This window comes from Pongo pygmaeus, chromosome 6 (assembly GCF_028885625.2).
Source record: "Pongo pygmaeus isolate AG05252 chromosome 6, NHGRI_mPonPyg2-v2.0_pri, whole genome shotgun sequence".
NCBI lineage: Eukaryota > Metazoa > Chordata > Mammalia > Primates > Hominidae > Pongo > Pongo pygmaeus.
The window spans coordinates 6,519,137-6,545,764 of record NC_072379.2 but is presented as its reverse complement, the minus strand read 5'-3'; the positions used below and the strand labels follow the sequence as shown (position 1 = coordinate 6,545,764).

The 26,628-nt window shown below is 48.2% G+C and overlaps 2 protein-coding genes across 2 annotated transcripts; both read left to right on the top strand.

The window, feature by feature from the left end:
* The first annotated feature begins 279 nt into the window (after nucleotides 1-279).
* On the top strand, nucleotides 280-19,551 carry SMIM10L3 (small integral membrane protein 10 like 3). Its single transcript, XM_054496172.2, has 2 exons — nucleotides 280-692; nucleotides 17,727-19,551. Exons 1-2 carry the CDS (start codon nucleotides 507-509, stop codon nucleotides 17,745-17,747), a joined length of 207 nt encoding a protein of 68 aa, XP_054352147.1. The 5' UTR covers nucleotides 280-506; the 3' UTR covers nucleotides 17,748-19,551.
* Nucleotides 17,808-19,551, top strand: FAM220A (family with sequence similarity 220 member A). The gene has a single exon (XM_054496167.1). The coding sequence runs from the start codon at nucleotides 17,808-17,810 to the stop codon at nucleotides 18,585-18,587; it is 780 nt and encodes a 259-aa protein (XP_054352142.1). The 3' UTR covers nucleotides 18,588-19,551.
* Nucleotides 19,552-26,628: the final 7,077 nt, after the last annotated feature.

Below are 26,628 nucleotides of genomic sequence, written 5' to 3'. Positions count from 1 at the left end.
GCATGAGCCACCGCGCTTGGCCTACTGCAACCATTTTTAAATGTATAGTTCAGCGGTGTTAAATACATTCACTTTGTCTGCAACCATCGCTACCGTCCATCGCCTCCCTTTGTCTTCATTTTCAGACTCACCAGTAGGGGGCGGACGGAGACAGCGCATCAGCCTAGACCGCCCCCCCCCCACGCCCCCTCTCCTGCGCATGCGCGTCTTACCTGCCCAAAAAAAGGTGGCAAGGGCGTGTCCAGGGGCGGGGCTTGTGGGCCGCGCAGGCGCGTGGCTGGCTTTGTGACGTCAGGCTGCGCGGCCGGGCTGGGACAGGCGGCGGCTAGTGGAGGCACTTCTCCGAGCGTGACGCGCGGACTCCGCTCCCCTGCGGCCCGCCCGCCCGCCGGTCTAGCCGCCGCCTCCCTCGCTCCCTGAGCGCGCCAGGCGAGGGTCAGCGGCCGGGGCGACGCGGCGCGGAGAGGGCGGGCGGGCGGGCGGGCTGTGGGAGCGCCGGTCTCTATATGGCGGCGGCTCTGTCCGGCCTGGCTGTCCGGCTCTCGCGCTCGGCCGCCGCCCGCTCCTATGGGGTCTTCTGCAAGGGGCTGACTCGCACGCTGCTCATCTTCTTCGACCTGGCCTGGCGGCTGCGTATCAACTTCCCCTACCTCTACATCGTGGCTTCCATGATGCTCAACGTCCGCCTGCAGGTGGGTGAGCCGTGCCTGCCCGGCCCCCGGCCCTCCCCGAGTGCCCGCCTCGCCCGCGGGATGCAGACGCCACGGCAGCTGCCACTGCCTAGAAGCTGAGTGTATGTCAAGCACCGTGCATTTTCCCGTGCGACCCTACGGGGAGACCCACTGAGGTGGTCCTTATCCCCGTTCTGCAAACGCGGCACTGGGGGTCAGGTTAAGCGATTTGCCTTGGGGAAGGTCCCGCAGCTCGGGAGGTGGGGTCCGAGATTGCATGGGCTGGAATGGTGTTGAAGAGGACCTTTACTAAATGTTGGGTGAATTTTTTAGTTCCCAAACTTTGCAACCCCCCCTTTTTTTTTAATTGTAAAGACAGGGGTCTCGGCCGGGCGCGGTGGCTCACACCTGTAATCCCAGCACTTTGGGAGGCTGAGGCGGGCAGATCACCTGAGGTCAGGAGTTCGAGACCAGCCTGACCAACACGGAGAAACCCCATCTCTACTAAAAATACAGAATTAGCCGGGCGTGGTGGCGCATGCCTGTAATCCCAGCTACTCAGGAGGCTGAGGCGGAAGAATCGCTGGAACCTGGGAGGCGGACGTTGGGGTGAGCCGAGATCGCTCCATTGCGCTCCAGCCTGGGCAGCAAGAGGGAAACTCCGTCTCAAAAAAATAATAATAATAATAAAGGGGTCTCGTTATGTTGCCCAGGCTGGTCTCGAACTCCTGGCCTCAAGAGATCCTCCCATCTTGGCCTCCAAGTGCTGGGATTATAGGCATGAGCCATCACATCTGGCCTGCAAAGACGTTTTATGTTATCCTTGAAGCTAAAAATGGATTGGAAGTTAACAGCGTTTTGATAAATGTACCTTATTTTGGCCAGAGGTAGAACTGAGGTGTGAGGGTGAAGACCAGGGAAAATAAAGTGGAAGACGTGGAAGCACAAAACGTCTCAGAGGCCTGGAACCATTCAGCTGATCTTAGAGTATGCTCACACCCCAGCACCCTGGAGACCGCCTTTGCTATAAAAAATTGGTATTTCTTTTTTTTTTTTTTCCCCTGAGACAGAGTCTTACTCTTGCCCAGGCTGGAGTGCGGTGGCGCCATCTCAGCTCACTGCAGCCTTTGCCTCCCGAATTCAAGCGATTCTCCTGACTCAGCCTCCTGAGTAGCTGGGACTACAGGTGCCTGCCACCACGCCGGGCTAATTTTTGTATTTTTAAGTAGAGTTGGGTTTTCACCATGTTGGCCAGGCTGGTCTCAAACTCCTGACTTCAAGTGATCTGCCCGCCTCGACCTCCCAAAGTGCTGGGATTACAGGCGTGAGCCACCGCGCCCAGCCAAGAGACTGATATTTCTACACCCCTTGAATTTCAGTTGCCTTTTTCTTTCTTTTCCTTTTTGGTAGAGACAGGGTCTCCCTATGTTGCCAAGGCTGGTCTTGAACTTCTGGCCTCAAGTGATCCTCTGCCTTGCCCTCCCAAAGCACTAGGATTACAATCAGGACCCAGTGAGCCCGGCCTCAGATGACTTTTTCTAGTGGAAGGAAAGGTTGTCAACTCGAGAATTCTTTCTCAAAGAAAGCTGGCCAAGTCCTGAGGCCCTCTTGCATTCCATTTGCTTACCTCTGTGATGAAGGAGGGATCCTCCTTTGGGGAGTTTACAGTTGGACGGTCCTTCAGTTGCTCCCTGGCGTGCAGAATGAACCAGTCTCAGCAGTAGAACCACCACGCTGCAGGTGCCTTTCCTTTCTAACGTTGGTTTGGCCATATCAAAGTATGATTGTCCCAGTAGCAGGTCTTCAGGTGGCTGGTGCCTGATGCAGGTGATGGTAATTAACATGAAACCTAACACCGGCTGTTGATCAAAATTGAGTTAAGATGGCCCGGCACAGTAGCTCACTCCTGTAAGTAATCCCAACACTTTGGGAGGTCAAGGCGTGTGCGTCGCTTAAGCTCAGGAGTTTGAGACCACCCTGGGCTACATGGTGAAACCCTGTCTCTACTAAAATACAAAAAATAGCTGGGTGTGGTGGCCGCGCAGTGGTGGCGTGCGCCTGTAGTCCCGGCTGCTTGTGGGGCTGAGGTGGGAGGATCGCTTGGGCCTGGGAGGCAGAGGTTGCAGTGAGCTGAGATTGTGCCACTGCACTCCAGCCTGGGCGACAGTGAGATTCTGTCTCAAATAAGTAAATAAATGAGTTGAGATTAACTGGCCTCTTTATTTTGAGGTCCAAATTGAGGTACTTTCATGTGATCAAGGGCTTGTAGCATCCTGAAATTATACCTGATTAGAGGGGTCAAAACCTCCACCAGGTGGCTTGAAATGAGTGAAGGGTGCTCCTGTGTCAGGTCAGGGGACTGGTAAACGAGAAGGCCTGAGCCCTCTGCAGTTACCACCTTCGGAAATAGGGGCCCAGTATTTGCCAGATCTAGTCAGCTCCAAGAGAAATCAGAAGTCAAGATTTTTAGATTTCCAATTCAGATTTTTAAAAAAGAAACTTTGGCTGGGCATGGTGGCTCATGCCTGTAATCCCAGTATATTGGGAGGCTGAAGCAGGCGGATCACTTGAGGTCAGGATTTCAAGACCAGCCTGGACAATATGGCAAAACCCCATCTCTACTAAAAATACAAAAATTAGGAGGGCGTGATGGTGCACGCCTGTAATCCCAGCTACATGGGAGGCTGAGGCAGGAGAATCACTTGAACCCGGGAGATGGAGGTTGCAGTGAGCCGAGATCACGCTACTGCACTCCAGCCTGAGAAACACAGCAAGACTCTGTCTCAAAAAAAAAAAAAAAAGAATCACCACCACCAGAAAAACAGATTTAAAAAAAGAAACTTTGAGGGCAAAACAAAAAGCGTCTGCAGGCTATATTTGGCCCCTGTACTCCCCTTTTTGAAACCTGTTGTCTAGAGTAACATAATTTGCAGTCATTTGTAAAAATCACAAGAACGGCTGTAAGAGAAAACCTACTACATGATGCTGTTTTGGTGAAAATTGGTATGCTTTTTACCATTGAAAAAGTTAACTTTTTCATATATCCGCTTCTCTATAACCACCTCTCTAGTCTGCCCTACTGTATCCACTCGCCTGGACTATTGTAGTATTTGCCATCTCCACCAAGCAATCAGAGGCAACTTCTAAAAAACAGAAATCAGATCGAGGGCTGGGTGTGGTGGCTCATGCCTATAATCCCAGCACTTTGGGAGACTGAGGTGGGAGGATCACTTGAGCCCAGGAGTTCCAGACCGGCCTGGGCAACACAGCAAGACCCCAGTCTGTACAAAAAATAAATTAGCCGGGTGTCGTGGTGCGTGCCTGTAATCCCAGCTACTTGGGAGGCAGAGGTGGGAGGATCGCTTGAGCCAAGGAGGCCGAAGATGCAGTGAGCTGTGATCATGCCACTGCACACCAGCCTGGGCAACAGAGTGAGACTCTGTCTCTAAAATTAAACAACAACAAGAAAAACACATACCCTCCCATAAATGGATCATGTCATTTCTAAAAGAAAGCTAAACTCTGGCCAGGCACGGTGGCCGGGCATGGTGGGATTTACGCCTGTAAATCCCAGCACTTTGAGAGGCTGAGGCAGGCAGATCACCTGAGGTCGGGAGTTTGAGCCCAGCATGGCCAACATGGTGAAACCCCATCTCTACTAAAATACAAAAATTAGCCGGGCATGGCGGCGTGCGCCTGTAATCCCAGCTACTTGGGAGGCTGAGGCAGGAGAATTACTTGAACCCTGGGAGGTGGAGGTTACAGTGAGCCAAGTTCGTGCCACTGTACTCCAGCCTGGGCAACACAGTGAGACTCCCTGTCCAAAAAAATAATAATAAAATTAAAAGAATTGTGTGGGCCAGGTGCAGTGACTCACCCCTGTAATCCCAGCACTTTGGGAGTCCAAGGTGGGAGGATCACTTGAACTGAGGAGTTTGAGACCAGCCTGGGCAACAGGGCGAAACTCCGTCTCTACAAAAAATACAAAAATTAGCTGGGTGTGGTGGTGCATGCCTATAGTCCCAGCTACTTGGGAGGCTGAGGTGGATCACTTGAGGCCAGAAGGTCGAGGAGGCAGTGAGCTATAATTGTGCCGCTGTACTCCAGGCTGGGCAACAGAGCAAGACCCTGTCTCTAAAAAAAGACACAAGTGTGAAGATGGTAGGCTTGGGCTTGACCAAGTGCAGCAAGCAGCCATGTCACATCCTGGGGGTGGGGAGTGGGGTGTCTGTCTTCTTGGCCGTGATATTTACCTCTGCTACTTTAAACTCCCCTGCAGGTTTTAGAGTTTTTGTTCATTTGTGAAAAACCACTAACTTACCTGATTTGAAGGTTTAATTTTTGTGGCTTTCTGGTAAAGGGAAGTGCAACAGGAAAAAGAATCTGAAGGAATAAGGGGGACAGCCCCACGCCTTTTTTTTTTTTTTTCTTTTTCTTCAGAACATGCTTTATCCTCGCTTGAGGCCAGAAACTTGAGAAGCCTGGGCAACATAGTGAGACACCATCACTACAAAACATTAAAAATTAGCTGGATGTAGTGGTGCACGCCTGTAGTCCCAGCTACTTGGGAGGCTGAGGTGGGAGGATCACCTGTGCCTGGGAGTTCAAGGCTACAGTGAGCTACGATCCCACCACTGCTCTCCAGCATGGGTGACAGAGTGAGACGAAAAAGAAGAAGCCATACCCATCCTCTTCATTGCAGGAATGTTAGAATCTGTTTCATGAGTAATAAGGCATAAAGAACTCCATTTTCCAAATTTGTTTAGGGAGCCCCTCCCCCCTAGATCTCTAGTTTGTAGGGCAGTGAGGCATTTTAAGGAGGTTAATACCTCTTTAGGATGAAAGATGATTAAATGAGAAAATGATGCAGACAGTTGTATACTGAGAATGGTTATGATTTTAAAATACTATTTGCAAGCAAGCCTTAATCTCCTGGAGTTGTTGGCATCCTTCTTATTTATACAGAGTCTGAAATACAAGGCAGTTAAACGGAATCAATACCAAATACTAAATTTAGTAAAAGCAAGATTAAAAATGGTACTGTGCATCTGCTATAATTTAACAAGTCATGCCTACAACTTTTCAGTTATATGGCCTGTGGGAAGAATCAAGTGTTTCTTAGTCCTAGATCATATATATATATAAAATTATTATTATTTTTTTGAGATGGAGTTTCGCTCTTGTTGCTCAGGCTGGAGTGCAATGGTGTGATTTCGGATCACTGCAACCTCCGCTTCCCAGGTTCAAGTGATTCTCCTGCCTCAGCCTCCTGAGTAGCTGGGATTACAGGTGCCCGGTACCACGCCCAGCTAATTTTTGTATTTTTAGTAGAGACAGGGCTTTACCATGTTGGCCAGGCTGGTCTTGAACTCCCGACCTCAGGTGATCCACCCGCCTTGGCCTCCCAAGGTGCTGGGATTACAGGTGCGAGCCACCACACCTGGCCGATTTTTTTTTCTTTTCTCTTTCTCTTTCTTTCTTTTTTTTTTTTTTTGAGAAAGCGTCTTCCTCTGTCATCCAGGCTGGAGTGCAGTGGTGCGATCATAGCTCACTACAGCCTCCAGCTCCTGGACTCAAGCAATCCTCCCACTTCAGCCTTCTGAGTAGCTGGGGCTACAGGCATGTGCCACCATGCCTGGTTGATTTTTTCATTTTTTGTCTAGACAGGGTCTCACTATATTGCCCAGGCTGGTCTCGAACTCCTGGCCTCAACTAATCCTCCTGCCTCAGCCTTCCAAAGTGCTGAGATTACAAGTGTGAGCTATCATACCCAGCCCTCATTAGTCTTTTGTTTTTGTCTTTTATGTCTTTTTATGTTGGACTTTTGGGTTGCTTTTACTTTTTGGCTATTGTGAATAATGTTACTACGAACATTTGCATGTAAGCTTTGTGTGGACATCGGTTTTTATTTCTCTTGGATGTATACTTAGAGCAGAATTGCTGGATCATATGTAACTCCTCTAACCATTTCAAAAAGATCACTTTTTTTTTTGAGACAGCGTCTCGCTCTGTCACCCAGGCTGGAGTGCAGTGGCGCGATCTCGGCTCACTGCAACCTCTGACTTCCGGATTCAAGCGATTCTCCTGCCTCCCGAGTAGCTGGGATTACAGGTGCCCACCACCATGTCCAGCTAATGTTTGTATTTTTAGTAGAGTCAGGGTTTTGCCATGTTAGCCGGGCTGGTCTCGAGCTCCTGGGCTCAAGAGATCCACCTGCCTTGGCCTCCCAAAGTGCTGGGATTACAGATGTGAGCCACCGCGCCCAGCCGAGACACTTTCTATAAGACAGAAAGAGAGAGAAAGAGAAAGTAAGAAACAAAGAAAGAAAGAAAAAAGAAAGGAAAGAAAATAAAGGAAGCTTTAAGAAGAGACTGTCTGCTTGGTATACCAACCTAATACCAGCACCTAGAACAGCACCAGGCACCTGGCTTAGGGTAGGGGCTTAATGAGTGATTGCTCATTGAATGTGTGGCAGAAAATCTTTAGAATCTTGAATCAAAGGTTTTCAGCACTTGCGATTTTTTTTTTTTTTTTGAGATGGAGTCTTGTTCTTGTCGCCCAGGCTGGAGTGCAGTGGTATGATCTTGGCTCACTGCAGCCTCTACTTCTCGGGTTCAAGTGATTCTCCTGCCTCAGCCTCCCGAGCAGCTGGGATTACAGGTGCCCACCACCATGCCTGGGTAATGTTTGTATTTTTAGTAGAGACAGGGTTTCACCATGTTGGCCAGGCTGGTCTTGAACCCCTGACCTCAGGTGATCTACCCACCTTGGCCTCCCAAAGTGCTGGTATTACAGGGGTGAGCCACTGCGCCTGGCCAGCACTCATCATTTTTTTTTTTTTTGACAGAGTCTTGCTCTGTGGCCCAGGCTAGAGTGCTGTGGCGCGATCTCAGCTCACTGCACGCTCCACCTTCCGGGTTCACGCCATTCCCCTGCCTCAGCCTCCCGAGTAGTTGGGACTACAGGCTCCCACCACCACACCTGGCTAATTTTTAAAAAATTTTTTTAATAGAGGCGGGGTTTCACCACGTTAGCCAGGATGACAGCACTCATAATAATAATAATTATTATTATATATATTTTTTTGAGACGGAGTCTTGCTCTGTCACCCAGGCTGGAGTACAGTGGCACAATTTCGGCTCACTACAAGCTCCGCCTCCCGGTTCACAGCATTCTCCTGCCTCAGCCTCCCGAGTAGCTGGGACTACAGGCGCCTGCCACCACGCCCGACTAATTTTTTGTATTTTTCGTAGAGATGGGGTTTCACCGTGTTAGCCAGGATGGTCTCAATCTCCTGACCTGGTGATCTACCCTCCTCAGCCTCCCAAAGTGCTGGGATTACAAGGGTGAACCACTGTGCCTAGCCAGCACTCATAATTTTTTTCTTTTTTTGGACAGAGTCTTGCTGTGTTGCCCAGGCTGGAGTGCGGTGGCACGATCTCAGCTCACTGCAAGCTGCACCTCCCGGGTTCATGGCATTCCCCTGCCTCAGCCTCCCGAGTAGCTAGGACTACAGGCTTCCACCACCACGCCCAGCTAATTTTTTGTATTTTTAGTAGAGATGGGGTTTCACCGTGTTAGCCAGGATGGTCTCGATCTCCTGACCTCGTGATCTGCCCGCCTCGGCCTCCCAAAATGCTGGGATCATAGGCGTGAGCCACCATGCCCGGCCGGCACTCATAATTTTTTAAGTCATTGTCAACCTGCCCTCCTTTTAGTCTGTTACCCTGAATTCCCTCCCTGGCAATGTTGGGGTAGCTGTGGGTGGTCTGTATTTGCCCTTTGGCCGACTCCCAAGTGCAGCATGGCCTCCGCACTTCAGCTGACTCCAGGTGTGGCACGGCCTCTGCCCTTCCACTGAAGTGTACTTACCCATGTTGGGACTGTGTCTGTACACACATGCAATGGTCGCTTCTCCGTCCTCCACCGCACCGACCCTCAGCAGTGTTTTGTCCTTCCCTGAAACACTTTTGGTCATGATGATGATAGTAGCTGCTGTAGATTCTGATCAACAGCAGCTGGGATGCCCTTGGGATGCTAGTCAGGGAAGACTAGTCAGAGAAGATTCTGGCTGCTTCTCATACATTGAATCCTCACAGAATCCCGGGAGGGGCCGGGCGTGGTGGCTCATGCCTGTAATCCCAGCACTTTGGGAGGTTGAGGCGGGCGGATCACCTGAGGTCAGGAGTTTGAGACCAGCCTGGTCAACATGGAGAAACCCCATCTCTACTAAAAATACAAAAATTGGCTGGGTGTGGTGGTGCATGCCGGTAATCCCAGCTACTCAGGAGGCCGAGGCAGGAGAATTGCTTGAACCCAGGAGGCGGAGGTTGCAGTGAGCTGAGATCGTGCAGCTGCACTTCAGCCTGGGCGACAGAGTGAGACTCATTCTCCCTGCGGAAAGTCAATTGTCTGACCCCGAGCTGGCACCCAGCCTCTGCACACTCTCCTCTCGTTATGATCGCACCTGTGAGCATCCAGGGGACCGGGAGGGGGAGACAGGGCAGTGGTTAAGAGAGGGGTAGGCTGGGTGCGGTGGCTCACGCCTGTAATCCCAGCACTTTGGGAGACCGAGGTGGGTGGATCACAAGGTCAGGAGATTGAGACCACGGTGAAACCCCATCTCTACAAAAAATACAAAAAATTAGCTGGGTGTGGTGGTGGGCACCTGTAGTCCCAGCTACTCGGGAGGCTGAGGCAGTGGAATGGCGTGAACCCGGGAGGCGGAGCTTGCAGTGAGCCGAGATTGCGCCACTGCACTCTAGCCTGGGCGACAGAGCGAGACTCTGTCTCAAAAAAAAAAAAAAAAGAGTACACAGCTGGTTTTATAGGGGCAGGTGTGATTTATTTTTTGTGGAGATGGGGTCTTGCTGTGTTGCTTAGACTGGTCTCAAACTCCTAGGCTCAAACGATCCTCCCACCTCAGCCTCCTGAGTAGCTGGGACCACAGGTGCGTGCATCACACCCAGCTAATTTTTTCATTTTTTGTAGTGATGGGGGTCTTGCTGTGTTGCCTAGGCTGGTCTCCAGCTCCTAGGCCCAAGTGGTCTCCCCACCTCGGCCTCCCAAAGTACTGGGATTACAGGTGTGAGCCACTGCACCTGGCCATCAGGTGTGATTTAGACGTGCCAAGTGGCGAGTAGCAGGACTCAGTGATGTTAGTGTGTTCCTTGTGATCATGATTCAGCTGAATTTAGAAGCGATGTGGTCATTCCTGTTTCTCGTCGTCTAGGCTGTGTGGAAATCCGGGGCTTTGTTTCCGCTACCTCCAGTCTGATCATTTGGGCCATGAGCACAGTGAGTTAAGGTGTGCTAGCGTTCACACCTGAGGGGTGTGGAGCTGGCCCATCTGGGAGTGTGTGTGAGCTCTCCTTGCGTGCAGCAGTCCCTCAAGGCCCACCACGGCCCTGCTGGTTTTAGCTGTGTCTTCTCCCCTTTGGGACTAGCCTTGCCAGCCCTCTTTCAGAAACACTGGGGCCAAGATATTTTTAGTTTACAAAGCAACAGCACCATCACGCCCTGGAGGCCAGGAATAGCTCGGGTTAGGGAAGGTGAGGGTATAGGCACCCACGAGGGCAGCAGCTAAGTGGGTCAGGCCATTGTCGTCCGGCAGGTCAGCTGGGCAGAGATCTGCAAGGAAGGTGACCGCTCCTGTTGTGGTGAGGATCGGGTATACCTGGACAGCCTCGTTTCCCCCAGCACGGTGCCCCGTGACGTCTCAGGCTTTGTGTTCAGCCTTTGTCATCTTTGGTGGGAGGCAGAGGGAGGTATAGGCTGCAGGATTTACCCTCTGGAACCCAGGGCTACACTTTATTTTTCCTGAACCACGCTTTCTTGAAGACTCCTTCCCTCATTCTGGTGGTCTCAGCTTTGGTAGCTACCTTTGTTTGTAATACCATCATTTGCACTGTTTTTTAAATTTTGTAGCATTAACATGGCATGAGGAGGCCAAAAAGAGGTGATTTTATATACACTTAGGCATATTTTATCTGGTACAATATATCTCTAGCATACGGAGAAAAAACTATGAAAAAACTCATAAATGACTTAAATATGCCTAGAAATTATTTGGAAGTTATTTGTGGCCCTCAGAATACAGGTAATATGTGTAACAGTCTAATATCAGAAGAGGTTAGTTGAGGGTTCTGAGCCAAAATGTTTTTCATAACCTATTGAAGTCTTTTTGTGGCCGGGCATGGTGGCTCACGCCTGTAATCGAAGCGCTTTGGGAGGCCGAGGCGGGTGGATCACCTGAGGTCAGGAGTTCGAGAGCAGCCTGGCCAACATGGTGAAACCGTGTCTCTACTAAAAATACAAAAATTAGCTGGGCGTGGCAGCTGGCGCCTGTAGTCCCAGCTACTTGGGAGGGTGAGGCAGGAGAATTGCTTGAACCTGGGAGGTGGAGGTTGCAGTGAGCCAAGATTGCACCACTGCGCTCCAGCGTAGGTGACAGAGCAAGACTCTGTCTCAACATAAATAAATAAATAACCTATTGAAATCTTTTTGATGAGAGAATTAAATAGTTTATTACTAAATACTAAAGTACTAGAAGAACTTCAGGGGACAGTGTATTCTATCATGATTGAATACATGATTACCTTATTAAATGAATTTTTTTATGTTTCTGAGTTATAAAATAAGTGATTATTAGTGGCACCTTATACTGCGTTAGTTTGTTAAGGAAAATGAAAAAAAATAATGGTACCGTATTTAAAGTACTTTAACACAATTCTAGAAATGTTTCAGCGTTCTGAACAATGCTAAATCCTTGTATAAGCACTTAACTAAAAATGGTTAGAAACTTAATTTTTCTGAGCGCTGTCCCATATTATATGACCTGTTTTTCTTGAGAATTAAAATACTGGGCGGGTGCAGTGGCTCACGCCTGTAATCCCAGCACTTTGGGAGGCTGAGGCGGATAGAAGATCACCTGAGGTCAGGAGTTAGAGACCAGCCTGGCCATCATGGTAAAACCCCATATCTACTCAAAATACAAAATTAATGGGCTGGCAAGGCTAGTCCCAAAGGGGAGAAGACACAGCTAAAACCAGCAGGGCCATGGTGGCATACACCTGTAGTCTTAGCTACTTGGGAGGCTGAAACAGGAGAGTCGCTTGAGCGCGGGAAGCAGAAGCTGCAGTGAGCCGAGATTGCGCCACTGCACTCCAGCCTGGGCGAGACAGAGACTCTTGTCTCAAAAAAAAAAAAAAGAATTAAAACACCTATTTCAATATATATTGAAATATATTTAGGAATGCTTCCATTTAAGGATAATGTTCATACTTAGCACAGTTTCATCAGCAAAATAAATGTAAGGTTTGAAAGAATATGGCCAGGCATGGTGGCTCACGCCTGTAATCCCAGCACTTTGGGAGGCTGAGGTGGGTGGATCACTTGAGCCCAGCTGTTCAAGACCAGCCTGGGACATGGCAAAACATTGTCTCTACAAAAAATACAAAAAATTAGCTGGGTGTGGTGGTACACACCTGTGGTTCCAGCTACTTGGAAGGCTAAGGTGAGGTGATGACCCAAGCTTGAGGAAGTCGAGGCTGCAGTGAGCTGTGACTGTGCCATTGCACTCCAGCATTTTTTTTTTTTTTTGTTTGAGACAAAGTCTTGCTCTGTCTCTCAGGCTGGAGTACAGTGGTGCCATCTTGGCTCATGGCAGCCTCTGCCTCCTGGGCTCAAGTGACTCTCGTGTCTCAGCCTCCTGACTAATAGCTGGGATTATAGGCATGTGTAACCATATCCAGCTAATTTTTGTATTTTTAGTAGAGATGGGGCCAGGCTGGTTGGCCAGGCTGGTCTCAAACTCCTGACCTCAAGACATCTGCCCGCCGTGGCCTCCCAAAGTGTTGGGATTACAGGTGTGAGCCACCGTGCCTGGCCTGTATTCTTTTTTGTGGTTCATATACATACAGTTTTTTATTTTTTTCGAGTCACAGTCTTGCTCTAATTGCGCAGGCTGGAGTATAGTGGTGTGATCACAGCTTACTGCAGCCTTGAGCTTCTAGGCTCAAGCAATCCTGTCCCACCTCAGCCTCTCAAGTGACTGGGACTACAGGTGTGCACCACCACCCCCAGCTAATCTTTTATTTTTATTTTTATTTTTTTTTTGAGGCAGAATCTCACTCTGTTGCCCAGGCTGGAGTGCAGTGGTGCTATCTTGGCTCACTGTAACCTCCGCCTCCCGGGTTCAAACGATTGTTCTGCCTCAGCCTCCTGAGTAGCTGGGACCACAGGTGCGCACCACCATGCCCCGTTAATTTTTGTATTTTTAGTAGAGATGGGGTTTCACCGTGTTGGCCAGGCTGATCTTGAACTCCTGTCCTCAAGTGATCCACCCGTCTTGGCCTCCCAGAGTGCTGGGATTACAGGTGTGAGCCACTGCTCCCGGCCACTCTTTTAAATTTTTTTTGTAGAGACAAGGTCTTGCTGTGTTGCCCAGGCTGGTCTCACACCCCTGGGCTCAAGCCATCCTTCTGTCTGTGCCTCACAAAGTGTTGGGATGACAGGGCTGAGCCACTGCACCTGGCCTGGTTCAAATATATTTTAGTGAATTATATAGAATAATGGTCACAATTCTGTCAGTAAAAACTTTTCAGCATGTCCCACAAGATATATATAAGTATTCATAAAGTATATATTTTGCTCACACAGAATATGATATATACTATAAAACATAGAAAATGTTAAAAGGGAGAAGAAAGAAGAATGAACTAAACCAAGACATTCTAATATTTTCTCCCATATTAACAACGGCTAGGCTGGGCACGGAGGCTCACGCCTGTAGTCCCAACACTTTGGGAGGCTGAGGCGGGCAGATCACCTGAGGTCAGGACGTCAAGACCAACCTGGCCAGCATGGCGAAACCCCATCTCTACTAAAAATACAAAAACTAAAATTAGCCAGGTGTGGTGGCGGGCACTTGTAATCCCAGCGACTCAGGAGGTTGAGGCAGGAGAATCGCTTGAATCCAGGTGGCAGAGGTTGCAGTGAGCCGAGATTGTGCCATTGCCCTCCAGCCTGGGCAACAAGAGTGAGATTCCATTTCAAAAAAAAAAAAAAATTAGCTGGGCATGGTGGTGGGTTCCTGTAATCCCAGCAACTTGGGAGGCTGACGCAGGAGAATCGCTTGAACCCAGGAGGCGGAGGTTGCAGTGAGCTGGGATTGCACCACTACGGTCCAGCCTGGGTGACAGAGTGAGACTCCGTCTCAAAAAATAAAAACCACTGGCTGGGCGTGGTGGCTTACGCCTGTAATCCCACCACTTTGGGAGGCCAAGGCGGGTGGATCACCTGAGGTCGGGAGTTTGAGACCAGCCTGACCAACATGAAGAAACCCGTCTCTACTAAAAATACAAAATTAGCCAGGCATGGTGGCACATGCCTATAATCCCAGCTACTCAGGAGGCTGAGGCAGGAGAATCACTTGAACCCAGGAGGTGGAGGTTGCAGTGAGTTGAGATCGTGCCATTGTACTCCAGCGTGGGCAACAAGAGTGAAACTCCGTTTCAAAATAACTAACTAACTATCCAGGCCGGGCGCGGTGGCTCACGCCTGTAATCCTAGCACTTTGGGAGGCCAAGGCAGGTGGATTGCCTGAGCTCAGAAGTTTGAGACCAGCCTGGGCAACTCGTGGAACCCCGTCTCTACCAAAATACAAAAAATTAGCTGGGTGTGACGGTGTGCACCTGTAGTCCCAGCTACTTGGGAGGCTAAGGCAGGAGAATTATTGAACCTGGGAGGCAGAGTTTGCAGTAAGCTGTGATCCTGCCACTGCACTCCAGTCTGGGTGACAGAGCAAGACTCCATCTCTTTTTTTTTTTTTTTTTTTTTTGAGACAGAGCCTCTGGGGCTCAAGCTGTTCTCCTGCCTCAGCCTCCTGAGTAGCAGGGACTACAGGCATGCGCCACCATGCCCAGCTAATTTTTGTATTTTTAGTAGAGATGGGGTTTTACCATGTTGTTCAGGCTGGTCTTGAACTCCTGACCTCAGGTGATCCACCCATCTAGGCCTCCCAAAGTGCTGGGATTACAGGCGTGAGCCACTGCGCCCAGCCAGTCAACAACTTTAAAAAAATACTTTAGCCGGGTACGGTGGTACACATCTGTAATCCCAGCTACTTGGGAGGCTGACGTGGGAGGATAACTTAAGAGGCCAGGAGTTTGGCTGGGTGCGGTGGCTCACGCTTGTAATCCCAGCACTTTGGGAGGCCGAGGTGGGTGGATCACGAGGTGAGGAGATAGATTGCATCCTGGCTAACATGGTGAAACCCCATCTCTACTAAAAATACAAAAAATTAGCCGGGCGTGGTGGTGGGCGCCTGTAGTCCCAGCTACTCAGGAGGCTGAGGCAGGAGAATGGCATGAACCCAGGAGGCGGAGCTTTCAGTGAGCTGAGATAGCGCCACTGCACTCCAGCCTGGGCAAAAAAAGAGCAAGACTCTGTCTCAAAAAAAAAAAAAAAAAAAAAAAAGAGGCCAGGAGTTCGAGACCATTCTAGGCAACATGGGGAGACCCTGTCTCCACAAAAAAAAAAAAAAAAAAAGACACTTGTTCTTAAGTCACCCACTTGGATCTCTTCGAAGTGCTTTCCTTTCTCACTCTAGAGCTTTGTAATAAACTTCCGTTCCTGCTCTGAAAAGAAAAAAAATTTGCCAGGTGTGGTGGTGCCTGCCTGTAGTCCCAGTGACACAGGAGGCTGAATTAGGAGGATTGCTTGAGCCCAGAAGTTCAAGGCTGCAGTGAGCTGTGATCACGCCATTGTCCTCCAGCCTGGATGGCAGAGTGAGACCTCGTCTCAAAAACAACAACAATATGAAACTTTAGTCTGTCCCTCCTTATGATCACAGCCTTCTTTCTTTCTTTTTCCTGCTCTATGGAATAGCCTCCTAACTGGTGTGTCTATTCTGAACCATTTCCAGTCTGTCCATCACAGTGCAGCCAGAATAATCATCTAAAATGCAAATCCAGCCATCTTGTCCTTGCTGAAGCTTCTCGGCTGGCTCCCATCACCGGTTCCCTGTGACATGGCCCAGGGCCTCTTTCTCTAAACTCTCCCTGCTTTCTCCTTCAGCCTCCAATAATAATTGCATCCTTCATTTTCTCCTCAGTGTTTTTTATTTATTTATTTTTTATTTGAGATGGAGTCTTGCTCTGTCACCAGGCTGGAGTGCAGTGGTGGAATCTCGGCTCACTGCAATCTGCACCTCCCAGGTTCAAGCAGTTCTCCTGTCTCAGCCTCCCTAGTAGCTGGGATTACAGGCACCCGCAAGCATGCCTGGCTTTCTATTTTTAGTAGAGACAGGGTTTCACCATGTTGACCATGACCGTCTCGAACTCCTGACTTCATGATTCACCCGCCTTGGCCTCCCAAAGTGCTGGGATTACAGGCATGAGCCACTGCGCCTGGCCAAAATGTATAACACATCTTAATGCGGTTATACATCCATTTAGCATCAAGAGTTTCCTAGTTCCATAAGATTAGAGAAACAGCAGTTTCCTACCTGCCATTTCTCCATCCCCGTCAGCCACTTTCAGCTGTAGCTGATCCTTTCAGTGTTGCTGCTTTTTAATTTTAATTTTTATTTTTTGAGACAGGGTCTGACTCCATTGCCCAGGTCGGAGGGCAGAGTGACTTGATCTCAGCTCACTGCGACCTCTGCCTCCCAGGCTCAAGCAATCCTCCCACATCAGCCTCCTGAGAATCTGGGACTATAGCTGCTGAGTTTACAGGCGTGAGCCACCATGCCTGGCTGAGGGTGGTGGTGTTTTTTAAGTGAACATATCATGTGTCAAAATTACATTTAACTTGTCAATTAATAAGGGAACTAATATGATTTTATAACCAGTTTAAAGGAAAATTCAGACAACACTCGAAAGTGAATTTACAGATAGATGCAAAGCTGGTCAGTATCCATAGGGCAGTAATCAGTACATTCCATGAGACTCATTTAATTAGTTTAATTAAACTAATTAGACTGTTTTCTTTGGACAGGAACTTTTTTGCCTTACTCTTAAGGTTTTTGGCAAATGGCAGAGTTGTAAAGCAGCTCAGAGACAATGAAGGTGCTGGTCCCTATAAAATTACATAACCTGAAGGATGCACTAGGTAGCATGCCCAGTCATCTTATTTTTTGTTCATTTCAAAGCTTTTTTGCAATTTTTCCCTGAGACGGAGTCTCGCTCTGCCGCCCAGGCTGGAGTGCAGTGGCGTGATCTCGGCTAACAGCTATTTCCACCTCCTGGGTTCAAGCGATTTTCCCACCTCAGCCTCCCAAGTAGCTGGGACTACAGACACCTGCCATCACACCTGGCTAATTTCACCTGGCCAACATGGTGAATCCTCATCTCTACTAAAAACAGAAAAAACAAATTAGCTGGGTGTGGTGGCGGGCACCTGTAATCCCAGCTACTCCAAAGGCTAAGGCAGGAGAATCGCTGGAACCTGAGAGGTGGTGGTTGCAGTGAGCTGAGATCGTGCCATTGCACTCCAGCCAAGGCAACAAGAGTGAAACACCATCTCAAAAAAAAAAAAAAAAAGCCTCTATTATTTGCTAATTTGAGGATTTGAGGATAGGGAACTAAGCCCACGAAATGTTCTCCACTAGGCTGGGCACGGTGGCTCGCGCCTGTAATCCCAGTACTTTGGGAGGCCAAGGCGAGTGGATCATGAGGTCAGGAGATGGAGACCATCCCGGCTAACTTGGTGAAACCTTGTCTCTACTAAAAATACAAAAAATTAGCAGGCTTGGTGGCACGCGCCTGTCGCCCAGTGTGGGCGACAGAGCAAGACTCTGTCTCAAAAAAACAAAAACCATAAATATGGCTGGGCATGGTGGCTCACACCTGTAATCCCAGCACTTTGGGACGCTAAGGTGGGTGGATCACTTGAGGTCAGGAGTTCAAAACCAGCCTTACCAATATGGTGAAACCCCGTACCAGAGGCTGTCATAAAGATCTTAGTGTTTGTTAGGAAATATTTGGTGGGTGTAGATGCTCTTAAGACCCACGTGTCTTCATTTTAGAACTTTAATTTGATTCCCTTTCCTAGGTTCATATTGAGATCCATTGAAGGCCCTCCCAGACTGACCAAGGCGTGACCTCAGGCCCACTGCATCCAAGAACACGAAGCATGAGGGACAGAAGAGGGCCCCTCGGCACCTGCCTGGCACAAGTACAGCAGGCCGGAGGAGGTGACTCGGACAAACTATCATACAGCCTTAAGAAAAGAATGCCGGAGGGCCCTTGGCCTGCAGATGCACCCTCCTGGATGAATAAGCCTGTGGTTGATGGAAATTCACAAAGTGAGGCATTATCACTGGAAATGAGAAAGGATCTGAGTGGGGCTGGCCTCTGGCTTCACAGTGGCGGCCCAGTGCTTCCATATGTGAGAGAATCAGTAAGAAGAAATCCAGCCTCAGCAGCCACTCCGAGCACAGCTGTGGGTTTGTTCCCTGCTCCAACAGAGTGTTTCGCTCAGGTGTCCTGCAGTGGTGTTGAAGCTCTGGGGCGGTGGGACTGGCTGGGGGGAGGGCCCAGGGCCACCGACGACCACAGAGGACAGTGCCCCAAAGGAGAGTCTCGGATGTCACGACTGCCACGCCATCAAAAACTGCTGGAAATGGGAAGTTTTCAGGATGACCCACCAAGTGCTTTTCCCAAGGGTCTGGGCTCTGAGTTGGAACCCTCTTGCCTGCACTCTGTCCTGTCTGCAACACTGCACGCGTATCCCGAAGTGCTCCTGAGCGATGAGACAAAATGCATTTTCCTTGACCGTTTAAAGCCCATGTTTTCAAAGCAAACAATAGAATTCAAGAAGATGCTTAAAAGCACCTCAGATGGTCTGCAGATAACACTGGGGTTACTGGCTCTGCAACCTTTTGAATTAGCAAATATATTATGCCACAGTTAAGGTACAAGCAGAACAATACCAATAGATGAATTTTAAGAGTTGTCCTAGAATGATTTCTTTCACATTAAGTCTGGATGCAAACTGTGCACCCCTTAGGTTCCTGCTGTAGTTTTGTACGACTTGGCAGACTTAAAGTAAATTGAGTTTAAATTCAAAGCCGGTTGATGCGGAAGGAACTTTTTTAGCATGTGTTAAATTGTGCTTTAAAAGACATATAAAGAATTGGGAAACATTTCAAGAGACGATCATAGCCTGTATAAATACCAGATCAGAACATACGGATTTACCATAAAGTTCTGTCTTCAACACCCATTCTAAAGGGCTACTGTCCCAAATCCTGTGTGTCCTTTCAACTTGTCTGATCACCCAATGGAAGTGGATACTTGTAAAGTCTACACCACTGTACTTGGCGTTAAATCTTGCTGAATTCGTGGTAAGGTGTTATCATTTCTACATTTTGTAGAATGATTTTGGTCTGCAGCAAAATTCGATTTCACTTCTCACACCCCTTTCCTTCCATTTGAAATGCAGTTTAGACAGAGGCCCTGTGGTGAAAGTTGCAATATTAAGTTTACCTTTAGAAGATCCCTTCTCAAACTCGGAACCCTAGCAGTGTTACCTTAAACAAAAATGAGCTCGAGAAAAAAGTAGCTCAGTTACAGAGAAGCAAATCGAGTTATTTCCCACATAAAAAGTTTCCCAGATTCTAAGAATTGCAGTATCCTGTACCCTAAAGTTTTTCCAGGTGACTCCTTTTGTTGTCTGTTGATAACTTTAATAAAGGTCATTTAAGGACATAAGTTTTTAAAGACTCCCAAAGTGAGACTTAACCATTTTCGGGATTATCGATTGCATAAATCAGTTTATGTTGTGTGCTGAATTACTATGCCATGTGCTATTTTAGTGTTTGGGGAAAATGAAAAATAAAATTTGTTCTTTAGCTTAATAAATATGTCTTATTTTATATGTGTGGTCTTGGTTCTTCTTGTGTTTTTATTAATGCTGTCATCGTCCTGATAGTTTTTATTATTTGAGACAGGGTCTTGCTCTGTCACTCAGGCTGGAGTGCAGTGGTGTGATCATAGCTTACTATAAACTTGAACTCCTGGGCTCTAGCAATCCTCCCACCTCAGCCCCGTAAGTTGCCAGGACTACAGTTGCATGCCACTGTGGACAGCTTTTTTTTTTTTTTCTGGGACGGAGTTTCACTCTTGTTGCCCAGGCTGGAGTGGAATGGCGTGATCTCAGCTCACTGCAACCTCCACCTCCTGGGTTCAAGTGATTCTCCTGCCTCAGCCTCCCAAGTAGCTGGGATTACAGGCACCCACCACCACTCCCCGGCTAATTTTTGTATTTTTATTAGAGACAGGGTTCTGCCATGTTGGTCAGGTTGGCTAACTCCTGACCTCAGGTGATCCACCTGCCTAGGCCTCCCTAGGTGCTAGGATTACAGGCATGAGCCACTGCACCCGACCCCCTAATACTTTTTTTTTTTTTTTTTTTTTTGAGACGGAGTTTTCGCTTTTGTTGCCCAGGCTGGAGTGCGATGGCGCGATCTCGGCTCACCGCAACCTCCATCTCCTGGGTTCAAGTGATTCTCCTGCCTCAGCCTCCCGAGTAACTGGGATTACAGGCATGCGCCTCCACGTCCGGCTAATTCTGTATTTTTAGTAGAGATGGGGTTTCTCCATGTTGGTCAGGCTGGTCTCAAACTCCTGACTTCAGGTGATCCACCCGCCTCGGCCTCCCAAAGTGCTAGGATTACAGGCGTGAGCCACCGCACCCGGCCCTTTTTTTTTTAAAAAAAAAAAAAACGAGGTTGGTTGCCGATGCACAAGATTAGAAGCAGAGCTTGAAAAACAATATAAGGCTAGACCGGAACTCAACTCTCTCTGCTCCCAGGAAACAATGAAGTCCTGCCTTGTGATCCTTTGCGTTGGTACTCAGAATCCCAAAGAAAAAGTCCTTACAAGACAAACCATCTCTCCATCTAATCTAAGTGACTCTGCCTTGGTGGAGCAATTAAAACCCTGCTGAACAGCCATGCCCTTTTGGTGTCACTGTGATTGCAAGATGAGATGAAGACAGTTTTAAGTGTTTTAAAATAGAGACTGTTATCTTGCCAAAGCCCTGCCTTTACATCCCTTTTTTTTTGAGACAGAGTCTCGCTCTGTTGCCCAGGCTGGAGTGCAGTGGCGCGGTCTCAGCTAACTGCAAGCCCCGCCTTCCGGGTTCACGCCGTTCTCCTGCCTCAGCCTCCCGAGTAGCTGGGACTACAGGCACCCGCCACCATGCCCAGCTATTTTTTTTTTTTTTTTTTTTTGTATTTTTAGTAAAGATGGGGTTTCACCGTGTTAGCCAGGATGGTCTCAATCTCCTGACCTTGTGATCCGCCCGCATCAGCCTCCCAAAGTGCTGGGATTACAGGCGTGAGCCACCGTGCTTGGCCTTTTTTTTTTTGAGATGGAGTTTTGCTCTTGTTACCCAGGCTGGAGTGCAGTGATGCGATCTCGGCTCACTGCAACCTCTGCCTCTCGGGTTCAAGTGATTCTCCTGCCTCAGCCTCCCGACTAGGTGGAATTACAGGCATACACCACCATGCCTGGCTAATTTGTATTTTTAGTAGAGACGGGGTTTCTCCATGTTGACCAGGCTGGTCTCGAACTCTCCACCTCAGGTGATCTGCCCACCTTGGCCTCCCAAAGTGCTGGGATTACAGGCATGAGCCACTGCGCCAGGCTTCCTTTTTTTTAAAAAACGAAGTTTACTCCTTTGGGATTGAACTTTCCATGCCCCACCAACTGTTTTATTTCCTTTGTTTTGTAGGTTGCAAGTATACAAATGTTCAACCAATTGCAAAAAGTACAGAATTCCCTATTAAGCATCCAGTGATATATTAATAAATTTTTTACAGGTTTGTTTTTTTTTTTTTTTTTTTTTTTTTTTTGTAGAGACAAGGTCTCACTATGTTGCTTAGGCTGATCTTGACTCCTGGCCTCAAGCAATCCTCCTGCCTCAGCCCCCAAAGTGCTAAGATTACAGACATGAGCCACCACACCCAGGCTGACACACTTTCATATCGTGAGGTTAAAATATGGTGTGCATGCCAGGGGTTGTGGCTCACACCTGTAGTCCCAGCACTTTGGGAGGCTGAGGTGGGTAGATCATCTGAGGTCGGAAGTTTGAGACAAGGCTGACCAACATGGCGACACCCTGTCTCTAATAAAAATACAAAAATTAGCCGGGGAGTGGTGGTGGGTGCCTGTAATCCCAGCTACTTGGGAGGCTGAGGCAAAGAATCACTTGAACCCGGGAGGCAAAGGTTGCAGTGAGCTGAGATCGTGCCATTGCTCTCCAGCCTGGGCAACAAGAGCAAAACTCTGTCTCAAAAACAAAACAAAACAAAACAAATCCTGCACTTTACGTGCATTTTTCTTTTTCTTTCTTTTCTTTTCTTTTTTCTTTTTGAGACGGAATCTTCTTGCTCTGTTGCCCAGGCTGGAGTGCACAGGTGGCGTGATCTTGGCTCACCGCAGCCTCTGCCTTTTGGGTTCAAGCAATTATCCTGCCTCAGCCTCCCAAGTAGCTGGGATTACAGGTGTATGCCACCACTGCCAGCTAATTTTTGTATTTTTAGTAGAGACAGGGTTTCACCATGTTGGCCAAGATGGTCTCCATCTCTTGACCTCATGATCCACCCGCCTCAGGCTCCCAAAATGCTGGGATTACAGGTGTTAGCCATCATGCCTGGCTGAAAAAAATTTTAATACATTTACCTGAACAGTATGTATGAACTCAGAGATGGAAACTGCCAGTGAGTGGTAGAAGTTTTGAAACACATCTTGTTCAGTGGATAATATATTCAACATAAAGACTCAAAATCAGAAGCCTAAGATTTGATTCTTATTAAATGAGTTTAATGGCTGCTCCTCCTTGGCTCTCCTTTGTTTCCAGAATGTTCTCTCTCTTTTCTCCAAACATTTTATGTTTATTGAAACTTGATGGCTGGGCTTGGTGGCTCATGCCTGTAATCCCAGGACTTTGGGAAGCCTAGGCAGGAGGATTGCTTGAGTCCAGGAGTTGGAGACCAGGCTGGACAACATAGCAAGAACCCCATTTCTACAAAAAATTAAAAAATTAGCTGGGCATGGTGGCACATGCCAATCATCCCAGCTACACAGACAGTTGAGGCAGGAGGATCGCTTGAGTCCAGGAGCTTGAGGCTGCAGTGAACTATGTTCACACCACTGCACTCCAGCCTGGGTGACAGAGACTCAGTCTCAGGAAAAAAAATAATAATAAGAAATTAAAAACCATCATTAATCAGATAAATTAAAAAAAAATCTGACGGCTGGGCACAGTGGTGCATACCTGTAATCCCAGCACGTTGGGAGGCCGAGGTGGGTGGATCACCTGAAGTCAGGAGTTCAAGACCAGTGAAACCCCGTCTCTACTAAAAATGCAAAATTAGCCAGGTGTGGTGGTGCACGCCTGTAATCCCAGCCACTCAGGAGGCTGAGGCAGGAGAATCACTTGAACTCAGGAGGCGGAGGTTGCAGTGAGCCGAGATCGTGCCATTGCACTCTAGCCTGGGTAACAGAGCAAGACTCTGTCTCAAAAAAAAAAAGAATCTGACTACTTTCATTTGCCCTTTAAGCCCTACAAACCACTCATTGAGAGCTGTAGTCTGTATGAGAAACATTTGGAAAAGATTTTCAAAGGTGCTTGCTTAGGAATGGTAAACTTCGTAGGATAATTTTTTTTTTCTGCAATCAGTGGTCTTGCTTTATCGAGGTATATCAAGACTTTTAACAAAGTGTTTGGTTGAGTTGGGAGGGCATGTTCCAGGTGGCCTGCTGTGTCTGAGAAGTCCTTGAGTGTGATTCTTTCTTATTTTTATTGCATTTTGTTTTGTTTTATTTTATTTTAGACAGGGTCTCGCTCTGTCACCCAGGCTGGAGTGCAGTGGCATGATCTCGGCTCACCGCAACCTCCGCCTCTTGGGTTCAAGGAATTCTCGTGCCTCAGCCTCCTGAGTAGCTGGGATTATAGGCGCCCCACCATGCCCAGTTAATTTTTGTATTTTTAGTAGAGACGGGGTTTCGCCATATTAACCAAGCTGGTCTTGAATTCCTGACCTCAAGTGATCCACCTGCCTTGGCCACTCAAAGTGCTGGGATTAGAGATGTGAGCCACCTCACCTGGATGTATATATATACTATTTTTATATCGAGATGGGGGTCTCGATATGTTGCCCAGGTTGCTGCTGCCTCAGCCTCCTAAAGTGCTGGGATTACAGGCGTGAGCGCCACTCCGCCTGGCTTGCCTTTAGTTTTTTTTAAGGCAGTGGATTTAACCTGTTTTCTTTTTCCTTGTTCGCCTCCTAAGAGTTCTGATTCTGGGTGGTGCATAACTGGCTCACACCTGGAATCCCAGCACTTTGGGAGGCAGAGGCAGGTGGATTACTTGAGCTCAGGAGTTCTAGGCCAGCCTGGGCAACATAGCAAGACCATCTCTACAAAAATACAAAAAATTAGCTGGATGTGGTGGCATGCATCTGTAGTTCCAGCTGCTCAGGAGATTGAGGAAGGATCACTTGGGCCTGGGAGATTGAGGCTGCGGGGAACTGTGATTGCACCACTGCACTCCTGCCTGGGTGACAGGGAGAGACCTTATCTCAAAAACACCCCCAAAAACCCCACAGAGTTCTGATTATGCTCTAAGAAAAAAAAGATCAGTAATTTGCAGATTACTAAGTAGGCTCTGTTTTTTGTTTTTGTTTTTTCTGAGACAGAGTCTCGCTCTGTCGCCCAGGCTGGAGTGCAGTGGCACGATCCCAGCTCACTGCAACCTCTGCATCCTGGGTTCAAGCGATTTTCCTGCCTCAGCCTCCTGAGTATCTGGGATTACAGGCGCCCGCCACCATTCCCAGCTAATTTTTGTATTTTTAGTAGAGACAGGGTTTCACCATGTTGGCCAGGCTGGTCTTGAACTCCTGATCTCAGGTGATCCACCCACCTTGGCCTCCCAAAGTGCTGGGATTACAGGCACAAGCCACCATGCCCGGCTAATTTTTGTATTTTTAGTAGAGACGGGGTTTCACCATGTTGGTCAGGCTGGTCTTAAACTCCTGACCTCGTGATTTGCCCACCTCAACCTCCCAAAGTGCTGGGATTACAGGCACAAGTCACTGCACCCGGCCCTGTTTCTGTTTTTCAGAAAGGGTCTTGCTCCATTGCCCAGGTTGGAGTGCAGTGGTGCAATCATAGCTCACTGCAGCCTCCACCTCCTGGGTTCAAGTGATCCTCCTACCTCAGCCTCCTGAGTAGCTGGGACTACAGATATACACTGCCACACCTGGGTAATTTTTTTATTTTTTGTAGGAACAGGGTCTCACTGTGTTGCCCAGTCTGGTCTCCAACTCCTGAGCTCAAGCAATCTGCCTGCCTCAGCCTCCCAAAGTGCTGGGATTACAGGTGTCAGCCACCACACCCGGCCAGAAAGCACTATTTCTTTTCACACTCCCATATTCCAAGACTTATGACTCATACTTGTTCAGGAAAACCTATTATGTGAGGGTGAGCTGAGAAAAGAGGGGAGTTTGGTTGATTTTAAATGCAGGTGCTTTGTTCCATGTCTTAATTCATCTGGAAATTGGGAATGCGGTCGTAGGAGAAAAGCGTTTTTTAGCTTTTGTGTTGTGATGCCTTGGGGAAGTGGGAGGAGTAGGTTAAGTCTCAGGCAGGTTCATTGTTAAATAAATGTTCATGTTTCCTACTGCACGGTGTAAAAGCAAGGTTTGGCAAATACGTGAATTTAAAAATGTTTAAGCATTTGGAATTTCCATTAAAATCAGCTTCTCCTGGCTGGGGAGGGTGGCTCACGCCTGTAGTCCCAGCATTTTGGGAGTCTGAGGCGGGAGGGTCGCTTGAGGCCAGGAGTTCCAGACCAGCCAGAGCAACATAGGGAGACCCCCATCTCTTAATTATAATTAACTATTTATTTATTTATTTACTTATTTATGAGACAGAGTTTCACTCTTGTCACCCAGGCTGGAGTGCAGTGGCACGATCTCAGCTCACTGCAACCTCTGCTTCCTGGGTTCAAGAGATTCTCCTGCCTCAGCCTCCCGAGTAGCTGGGATGACAGGCATGCGCCACCACACCCGGCTAATTTTTTTGTATTTTTAATAGAGATGGGGTTTCACCATGTTGGCCAGGTTGGTCTCGAACTCCTGACATCAAGTGATCTGCCCGCCTCGGCCTCCCAAAGTGCTGGGATTACGGGTGTGAGCCACTGCGCCCGGCCTAATAATGCTTATTTTTGAAGTGATACGGGCATATATATATATGTATATTGTGTTTAACTTGGCAGATGAGGTCATGTGTCGTTGGAGGATGCCAAATAATCACTTAGTTTAAGTGATCTTTATTCTGGGCAAATTTTAAGCTACAGTGGGAAATTCTCATCTCCCCCTGAAGGTGAAAGGCTGAAGCAGGCCGCACTGGATGGAATGCTGCTGCGGGACAGACTGTGTTTCGTGAATCTCATGGTAATTTACGTAGCTGCATAATAATTTGGGGGGAGTGGGTGAGGCTGGGAAGAAAGCCCTGGGGCTGTGCCCGTGAGGTTCGCGTTGACCACAAGAGGGAGCCATGTGTTCACCTAGGAAGTGTGCTGTTTCGGGATGTTTTTATGGTTATTTTGTTTATCCAAATTCTTGAGCAAAAATTAACATAAAAATTTCAGACTTAGTTCAGTATGGGTTGTTAACGCAAGTGTGTGTAATGTATCAAACCTTACAACAAGATCATAACTATTTCCTTTTTTAAATTTAAACTTTTTTTGTAGAGATAAGTTCTCACTATGTTGTCCAGACTGGTCCCCAACTAATAGGCTCAAGCAATCCTTCCCCCCTGGCATCCCAAAGTGCTGGGATTACAGGTGTGAACAACTGTGCCCGACCCAGCTGCAGCTCTTTATGTGTTCATTTAATTTATTATGAGATGGAGTTTCGCTCTTGTTGCCCAGGCTGGAGTGC

Coding starts and splice junctions, on each gene's coding strand:
- SMIM10L3 (XM_054496172.2), top strand. CDS start 507: ATGGCGGCGGCTCTGTCCGGCCTGGCTGTCCGGCTCTCGCGCTCGGCC. Junction 693..17,726: donor TGCTCAACGTCCGCCTGCAG/GTGGGTGAGCCG, acceptor TCCCTTTCCTAG/GTTCATATTGAGATCCATTG.
- FAM220A (XM_054496167.1), top strand. CDS start 17,808: ATGAGGGACAGAAGAGGGCCCCTCGGCACCTGCCTGGCACAAGTACAG.